General features: G+C 33.7%; 1 protein-coding gene across 1 annotated transcript; it reads left to right on the plus strand.

Moving 5' to 3' along the window:
• Positions 1–3,362: 3,362 nt before the first annotated feature.
• On the plus strand, positions 3,363–3,833 carry LOC120171928. Its single transcript, XM_039179534.1, has one exon. The coding sequence runs from the start codon at positions 3,363–3,365 to the stop codon at positions 3,831–3,833; it is 471 nt and encodes a 156-aa protein (XP_039035465.1).
• Positions 3,834–9,556: the final 5,723 nt, after the last annotated feature.

Below are 9,556 nucleotides of genomic sequence, written 5' to 3' on the forward strand. Positions count from 1 at the left end.
AGTGGGAGCGGGTTACAATGTATTTTGTTTTGGGGCTACCTTTAACACCGGGTAAAAAGGACTCGATATGGGTAATTATAGATAGATTAACCAAGACAGCTCACTTTGTTCCAATTCGAGTTGATTACTTGATGGATAAATATGCGGAATTATATGTAAAAGAAATTGTTCGGCTGTATGGAGTGCCAATATCAATAGTGTCTGATTGAGACCCAATATTTACTTCAAGATTTTGGAAGTCCTTGCATGAGGCATTGGGTACTTGATTGTATTTCAGCACAGCTTTTCATCCACATATAGATGGGCAGTCCGAACGAACTATACATAAATTGGAGGATATGCCAAAGACATGTGTGATTAAGTTTAAAGGCTCATGGGAAAGGTATTTGTCTTTAGTTGAATTTTCTTATAACAATAGTTACCAATCGAGTATTAAGATGGCCCCGTATGAAGCTTTGTATGGGAGGAAATGTCGAACATCATTAAATTGGTTTGAACTTAAAGATCGAAATCTTGTTGGCGCAGATTTTATGAAAGAAATAAAGGAGAAAGTAAAAAATATCCAGGATAATTTGAAGATAGCCTTTGATCGACAGAAATCTTATATTGATTTAAAAATTAAAGAAATCAAATTTTAAATGGGAGATAAAGTATTTCTGAAGGTATCACCTTGGAAAAAAGTATTACGATTTGGGTGAAAAGGAAAACTAAGTTCGAGATTCGTTGGACCTTATGAGATCTTGAAAAGGGTCATACCCGTAGCTTATCAATTAGTTTTGCCTCCATATATGGACAAGATCCATAATGTTTTTCACGTATCGATGCTTAGAAGGTAAAAATCATATATATCCCATGTCATTGCACTTGAAGAGATAGAAATCTTACCAGATTTAACTTATGAGGAAGAATCAGTATGGATCTTGGCTAAGGAAAACAAGGAATTGCGTAACAAAATGGTTTTGTTAGTTAAAGTTCTCTGGCAGAATCATAAGATAGAGGAATCTACTTGGGAAAGAGAGGAGGACATAAGGAAGCAATTTCCACACTTCTTCATTTCATGTACTTCTTTAAATTTGAGGACGAATTTTCTTAAGGGGGATAATTGTAATACCCCAAATGGTAAGTCATTGAGTATTTTGAAAGAACTTAAAAATTTGAGGATTTAATTTAATAGATGCTAAAGTATAAAGAATGATTTGAGTAAGATCAATTAGTAAGAAATGGATGATTGAAACGGAATTTTGTTCCTTTGGAATGAAATGAATTTAAAACTCATTTTTTAAAATAGGAATTTAAGAAAGGGGAAAGTAAAGAAAGTGGTTAAGTTATTTACTTCTCTTTTTCTTCTTCTTGTGGCTTTGTGCTCTCCTCCATAGACAAAGGTAAACTTCATCTAACTATTTTTTCCTTTCGATTATGGTTTGTTATTACAACCTTAAGTGATGTGTAAGCTTAAGAAAGGGTTAAACAAGATTAAAACTAAGAGATGAATGTTTTATTTGAGATTGAAGGAAACGGGTTTTTGAATGATAGGTTGGAATATGAATTTTTATTAGTATATTTGACTTCCCAAAGAAGTAAATAAGAGATTAAAATCTCCAGGTATGATTAAAAACATGTTAGAAAAAGTGGTATGATTCTTTGTTTGAGATGTTCTTAGGAGATTTTAGATGTTATAAGAGGCTAAATGAAGGAAAGTTAGTTGACATAAGTAAGAAAGAGTATAATAGTATTGTAGGAGGTTAAAGTAAGGGAATTTGACCAAATTTGGGTAAATATTGAGCTGAAAATGGAAAATATGGGTAAAGGTATCGGTACTGATAGAACATTACCGATACTATATGTTTAAATGGGTTGAAATTCAATGAACGGTATCGGTACTGATGCAAATAGTATCGATACTGATGGGATATCGATAGTAAAAGAAAAGTATCCATATCATGGATTCTAGAACATTGAAATGGTATCGATATTGAAAGGGATTATCGGTACCATAGTATAGAAGTATCGATAACATGGTATGCGTACCGATACTATTGAGCTAGAAATTATAAGATAGGCTGAAATTGTTATAGAAATTGAAAATAATAGTACTTTTGAGTATTATTAAAGTATAAATGTTAGAGAATATACTAACATTTGTATGGTATGTGTACTAAATGGGTGTTTGTGTATATTATAACCAAGCTCCTGAGTCAAGTAAGAAAAAGGGCAAGGACAGAGTTGTCGAGTAGTTGGACATCACTACATCATATTTGGGAAGTATATCAGGTGAGTTCATATATTATAATTATATGGATTGAGGAAAACTCACAATAAATCCACCTTAAATGTTTAAATTAATTTATGTTTTACCTTATATGATATATGTTTATAATGTGTGTGGAATTCATATTATGAGTAAAAAATTAAATGCCTAATTGTGCATTTGGCAGAAAGGTGCCCATCATGCTAGTTAGATGAAAGGTTAAATGCCTTTGAGTAAAAGATTAAATGGTTAACTGTGCATTTGGCAGAAAGGTGTCAATCATGCTAGTTAAATGCCTTTTGGTAAAAGATTAAATGCCTTTGGGTAAAAGATTAAATGCTTAACTATGCATTTCGGAAAAAGTGCCAATAATGCAAGTTAGACGAAAGGTTAAATGTCTTTAGAGGAAATAATAAATGTTTAACAGTGCATTTTGACCTAAAACAGTGTCATTCATTGATTTGACTAAAAAGATTGTAAAGGAGCCTCACGAAATAGATGATTTATCATGGTTTTGATAGTCAGGACATGTTTATGAATAAATTGTAATTCTTTTAAAAGATTATGCATCACTAAGTAAATACTTAACATGTGTTGATTTCACGTGTAGGTAAAAATCATAGATTTGCTGAGTAAGGGGTGCAGCAACAATAACTATCATCAATTAAAGGTTGACTCGTCAGTAACATTAGGACAATCATAATCATTTTGAAACTGAGATGGCATGTAATTGAACTTAATAAAATATTTTGTAATGTATTTAAAGTGATAGTTTTAGTAATATATTCCAATTAATGTTTTATCATGGTGTTAAATTATGTGATTTTTAAAAATTGAAACAAAATTTCACAAGTTTTTGAATGAGAAAATGTTTTAAAAGAGATGTGACATTTGTATCTCGTGTACGAAAAGGTATACGGGAGATGAGTGTTACATATAGAGTCTGTTACAAGATTGCCACAGCATATCATCGACAAACAAATGGTCAAGCTAAAATATCCAACCGCGAGATAAAACATATTTTAGAAAAAGTGGTGAATCCAAGGTGGAAGGATTGGTCACCAAAGTTAGATGAAGCACTCTAGGCGTATAGAACAACGTTCAAGACTCCTCTATGCATGTCACCATTCAAGTTGGGTATGGGAAGGCCTGCCACCTCTTTGTTGAGCTCGAACATAAGGCATATTGGGGTATTAAAAGATTGGATTTTCAGGCTCAGTTAGCTGGGGAACAAAGATTACTAGAACTTAATGAGTTGAAAACGTTTAGGGCATATGCATATGAAAATGTGAGGATATACAAGAAAAAGACAAAGAAGTGGAATGAGCAAAAACCGATGCCACAACATTTTCATGTTAGCCAACATGTGTTACTTTGCAATTCCATACTTAAACTTTTTCCTGGGAAGCCCAAATCTCGATGGTCAGGACCATTTGAGGTGCATTATGTTTATCCACATGGAGTAGTTGACATCAAGAACATATATAATGGGATGGTCTTAAAAGTTAATAGCTGGCGTCTGAAAATTTACAATGGAGCTCCACCTGTGTTCAACAAGTCGGTGGTTTACTTGCACAACGCTTGAGTGTGCCTGCCTGAAAACCAAATTTCAATGCCACAAAATTGAATTTCACTGATTGTGCATAAATAATAAATTTATTATTTCCTTTTTTTTATTTTACCTAGTGAATAATTACATTTTGTTTTATTTTACATGGATCCTCCGGTATTGCAACCATACGTTGGAATGGTTACCAAGGATAGGAAAAAGACAAAGTAATGAAAAAGGGGATATATTATTTTATTCTTTCTTTCTTTATTTTAATATATTTCCATTTTTTAATTACCTTTTCACATGTCATTTATTACCTGCAGTTACTTTTTCACCTACACATTTACCTCATCCAATCATTTTCTCTTAATCTTCCACTCACTCCATCTCTCCCATTATTTTTTTAACTTTATCTCTTCATCCCTTTCTTCTCTCATTTTTCCTCCATATCTGACGCCATTGAATCCAAACAAGGCTCTCAACTTTTCTTCATTTCACTTTCAAACTAGCATAAAAATGTTACAACCAAGACCTACGGAGGTCGAAGCCCATATTCCTTAATAGTTTGTTGACGACGTGACAATGCAACGATTTCAAAACTTTAAAAATTGTAAGCTTTTCTTCAAGTTGGGGTTTATTTTCATTGATGAACAAGATGGTGGTTTCGGCCCGGACGTAATGAATATAGTTGAACCCCACAAGTGGCATAAGTTTTCGAGACACCCCGGTTCTATGAATGTATCGTTGGTGAAAGAGTTCTACGCGAATATTTCCAAACCAAACCAACATGCAGTTTACGTTCGAGGTAAATACATTTTATTCACATTGTCTTCAATTAATAGGTATTTTCATTTGCAGGATGTTGAAGATTAACATGCAAACTTTGAGAAAGATGCCGACAGTGCCACATACGATGTAGTTTTTGAGGATTTATGCTCTTTAAACATGACTTGGAACGATTGACAGACTAGCCTTTACTATGTAAATTGTGAATGCATCCAACCATGCTCAAATCTTGGAAGCATTTCATGAAGCATAAGCTCGTGCCAACTACCCACAATACAACGATATACCTCCCACGATTAATGCTTTTACACTCTATTATGGACACATGTTCTATTGATGTGGGTAAAATTATTGTTGAGAAAGTGCATGAATACTTGGGTAAGAAAGTTGGTGCTTTAGTCTTTCCAAATCTTATTATTGCTTTGTGTTGAAAGAAAAACTTTTGTGATAGTTCTGTTGATGAAGTTTTTTTTGTGTTTCGGGTATAACTAGGGCTAGGTTGCCATTACTGCTAGGTTTGGAGAACCCAAAGTCTAAGGAAACTATGAATTGAGAGTCTGTGGATGACACACCTTCCAATGCCGAGGCAAGAATGCTTACTCTCAAAGAAGTTATTCTGGAAACACATATTCATTTACATGCTTTGCACCGTGAGATAAGAAACTTCTTTGGTTATGTTAAATGCAGGGATTCTGTGGTGGAAGCCATGTTTTAAGAAATACTTCCTCACATTGAACGGAATTTCCTAGGGCTCCCCGATGAATTTCTACCAGCATTTAATGCTGAGGCATCTCTTGAGCTCGATGATGTTAACCCTTCATTTGATGAGCCGATTCCAGAGCTCCCCAGTTCCTGACTCCGGACACTCTTATGGTACCAGCTGGAAAAAAAACTAGTTAGTTTCCTTCACCTGAACCTTCTCTCGCTCGTCGAAGTAGCCGTCGTACAAAGACCTCAACCGAATGTGTCAATATTGTTGAAAACATTTTGATGTTTTGATATAACAAATTAATTTAAATGAATTTTAAGATTTTAATGATTTTCTAAGTATATTCGATTTAATTACTGGAATATCAAAATATTACTCCAAGTCTTTCAAAGTTCAATTTCAATCCTTACTAATGTGTAAAATTGTGTTTTTTACTTAAAATATTTTTAAAACAATTTTCACAAAGTATTTCAAACCAAAAACGAGCTAAAAATCAAAATTGAGACGGGATACACCGATGCACTCATTGATACAGCGATGCACTAACCATATCGAATGCATTTTATGCATCGATGCACTACCATGCATCGATGCACTCAGGTTTTATGAAAACATCGAATGCATTTTATGCATCGATTCACAGACCATGCATCGATGCACTCATGCTTGTTTAAAACATCGAATGCATTGATGCACTCACCATATTTGAATTTTACACATAGTGTACCGATGCACTAGCCCTATGCATCGATGCACCAGACGATCCCACTAATTTTATTAATTGTTTTCACACTGAAACGACTCCATTAACTCCACTAATCATCCCCAACGTTCAAAATCAATTGAAGGAGTATTTAAACAAGCTTATAAGCCATTGATCAACAAAAAGAAACAACAATCAACAAGAATCAAGAGAGAACCAAAGAGAAAGCATCAAACCTCAGGTTTGAGCAATTTCATGCCAAATTTCATTCAATATTCATCTTTGCCTTCAAGAACACTTATTGTGCTCAATTGTATTATTCTTGACTGTTCTTTCTTTATTCTACAATTGTGCAAACATCTTGCCTTGTGAGGATTTTCTTGTAAGTTTGCAAAATTTGTATTGTTCTCTTTGGGAGAGAGTGTTCTCAAGAATTTGGAGTATAATTCTTGAGGGATTTGTAAGGTTACTCTTTGTCCTCAAAAGAAAGACAAATTAGTGAATTTGTGGAAAATCCTTAGTGTGAATAGCTAAGGTAGTGGACGTAGACTTTGGTTGAGAAAGTCGAACCATTCTAAATCTTTGTACAATTACTTTCAATTTTCTGTAAAAGCTTCCACCAATTTTTTAATTGCCAATTCACCCCCCTCTTGGTCGATTCCATCAATCGATTAACTCAACAATTGGTATCAGATCCTCACTCATTTGAAGGTTTAATCGCCTCTTAAGTCGATTCGGGAAGAGTTACATCGATAATCAAGTCATCAATGGCCTCTACTTCAAACTCTGACTTCGGTCTTGATTCATTGCCCGTCAATAAGCCTCATTTCTTAAATGGAGCTAATTACGCTTATTAGAAGAATAGGATGATGTATTTCATTCAAGCAAGTGAGATGGGGGCATGGAATATTATAGAAGATTGATACATCAAATCTTCCACTCATCCAAGATTATGGAGTGAAGGAGATACGAAAATGGTCCAACTCAACTGTAAAGCTATCCATATTATTTTTTATGCTCTTGGACCAGATGAATATAGGAGAATTTCATCTTGTACAACTGCCAAAGAGATATGGGACAAACTACAAGTCACTAATGAAGGCACAAACGAGGTAAAATAATCTAAAATTAGTCTTCTAACTCATAGCTATTAAAATTTTAGGATGAAACCAGAAGAAGATGTCAAAGCTATGACGGATAGATTCTCCACAATTGTCAATAGTCTCAAATCATATGGAGAAATCATTCCAAATGATAAGCTTGTAAGGAAGTTAGTTTACTCTCTTCCAAATGCTTGGCAATCAAAGAAGACGGCGATCATCGAAGCTAAGAACTTAAAATCCTTGACCCTTGATGAACTTATTGGCTCTCTCCTCGCACATGAAATGATGCTTAAAGAAGAGGAAGACCTTGAGAAAAGAGACGAGCCAAAGAAGGATTTGGAAAAGAAGAATAATGTGGGAGTTGCTCTCAAATCAATAAAAGATGAGAGTGATTCGGATGAAAATGATGATGACGAGGAGATGACATTGTTTGTCAAATGGTTCAAAAAAATGATGAGGCCAAACCGAGGAAGAAAATTCAAACGAAATAAAGGCTTCAAGAATGAACCAAAAGAAAAGGACCCGATCATTTGCTATGAATGCAAAAAATCGAGGCATGTCAAATATGATTGCCCACAATTAAAGAGAAATGGTCAATCAAATAATAAGCACAAAGCTCATGTGGCTACATGGAGTGATGAAGAAGGTTCTGATGAAGAGAAACAAGAAGTAGCAAACTTGTGTTTGATGGTATTGAGGGAAGATTCTAAGGTAACCTCTAACTCATTTCATTTAGATGATTTATCTTATGATGAGTTATTAGAGGAATATAATGGGTTGTCTTCGGATTATGAGAAATTGTTTTTAAAATACAAAAATGATATTTCAAAATTGAAAAATGAAAATAATATCATATCCAAGACCAACAATGATCTTGAAAGTAAAATCAAAGATTTACAAATCAAACTAGAAGAGTTTGAAAAGAAAAATTATGATTTGCAAAATTTACTTTCAAGAGTCAATGATGATCATCAAAAGGAAATTGATGATCTTCAAGCTTCTTTTGATAAAGTTGAATCAAAACATTTTAAAAAATGAGAAAAATCAAATACCAACTTTGTTAGAAAAAGTTTTAGAAACTACAATCATAGAGGTCCCCAAAGAACGTCTAATGGAAAAATCGTTAGAAGTATATGGGTTCCTAAAGGACTCATTACTACTAAAGATAAGGATATCCTACACAAATGGATACCTAAGGGGACTAGGATTTTGGAAACTAATGAATATGGACCCAAAAGAATTTGGGTACCAAAAATCAAATATTAATCTATGTTTGTAGGAAAATGAGCATTGCTACAAGGCACGAGAAACAAATTCAAACTCATGGTACCTTGATAGTGGATGGTCAAGACACATGACCGGTGACAAAAGCCGGTTCATAGAGCTCAACGCCAAAATGGAGGAGAGGTGACTTTTGGTGATAACTCAAAAGGTCACATTAAAGGTATAGGAACTATAGGTAATACCTCTTCCATACAAATTAAGAATGTTTTATATGTGAATGGATTAAAGAATAATCTATTGAGTTTTAGTCAATTATTCGATAAAGGATTCAATTTCATCTTTGATATTAATGGTTGTAAAGTCATTGACATTGCATCTAATCGGATTATGCTTGTTGGTCATAGAATAGGAAACATTTACATGGTGCATTTAGATTCCATAGATATGACTAATTTATGCCTAGTTGCTAAAGATGAGCATGATAGTTGGTTACGGCATAGGAGACTAGGACATGCTAGTATGAGTGTTTTGCAACGGTTAATACAAGGAGATTTAGTTCGAGGGTTGCCTAAACTAAAATTTGATAATGATAAAATCTGTGATGCTTGTGCTAAAGGAAAATAAAAGCGAGTTTCTTTTAAATCCATTAATTACGTATCCACTAGTAGAGTATTGCAATTGATCCATTTAGATCTTTTTGGGGCCATCTAGGACTACTAGCTTGGGTGGAAAACAATATGCATTTGTCTTGGTAGATTACTATTCTAGATATACTTGGGTTCTATTTTTAAGTACTAAAGATGAAGCATTAGAAAAATTCATCACGTTTTCAAAAGTAATCCAAAATGAAAAAGGTTACTCTATAACTAGTGTTAGGAGTGATCATGGAACTAAATTTGAAAATCTTAGATTTACTGAATTTTGTAATTCTAATGGTATTAGCCATAATTTTTCAGCACCTAGAACCCCTCAACAAAATGGAGTTATTGCAAGGAAAAATTGAACTTTAGAAGAAATGGCTAGAACCATGTTTTGTGAAAACAATTTGCCAAAATATTTTTTTGCGGAAGCCATAAATACCACTTATATTATTAATCGAGTTATGATTAGGCCTATTTTGAACAAAACTCCATGTGAACTTTTTAAAAATAAAAAACCTAAAATTAGCTATTTTCATCCTTTTGGATGTAAATGTTTTGTTTTAAACAAAGGTAAAGACAATCTTGGCAAA

Source organism: Hibiscus syriacus, unplaced genomic scaffold, assembly GCF_006381635.1.
Source record: "Hibiscus syriacus cultivar Baekdansim isolate YM2019G1 unplaced genomic scaffold, ASM638163v2 tig00111837_pilon, whole genome shotgun sequence".
In the NCBI taxonomy this organism is placed as follows: domain Eukaryota; kingdom Viridiplantae; phylum Streptophyta; class Magnoliopsida; order Malvales; family Malvaceae; genus Hibiscus; species Hibiscus syriacus.

Coding starts and splice junctions, on each gene's coding strand:
- LOC120171928 (XM_039179534.1), top strand. CDS start 3,363: ATGCATGTCACCATTCAAGTTGGGTATGGGAAGGCCTGCCACCTCTTT.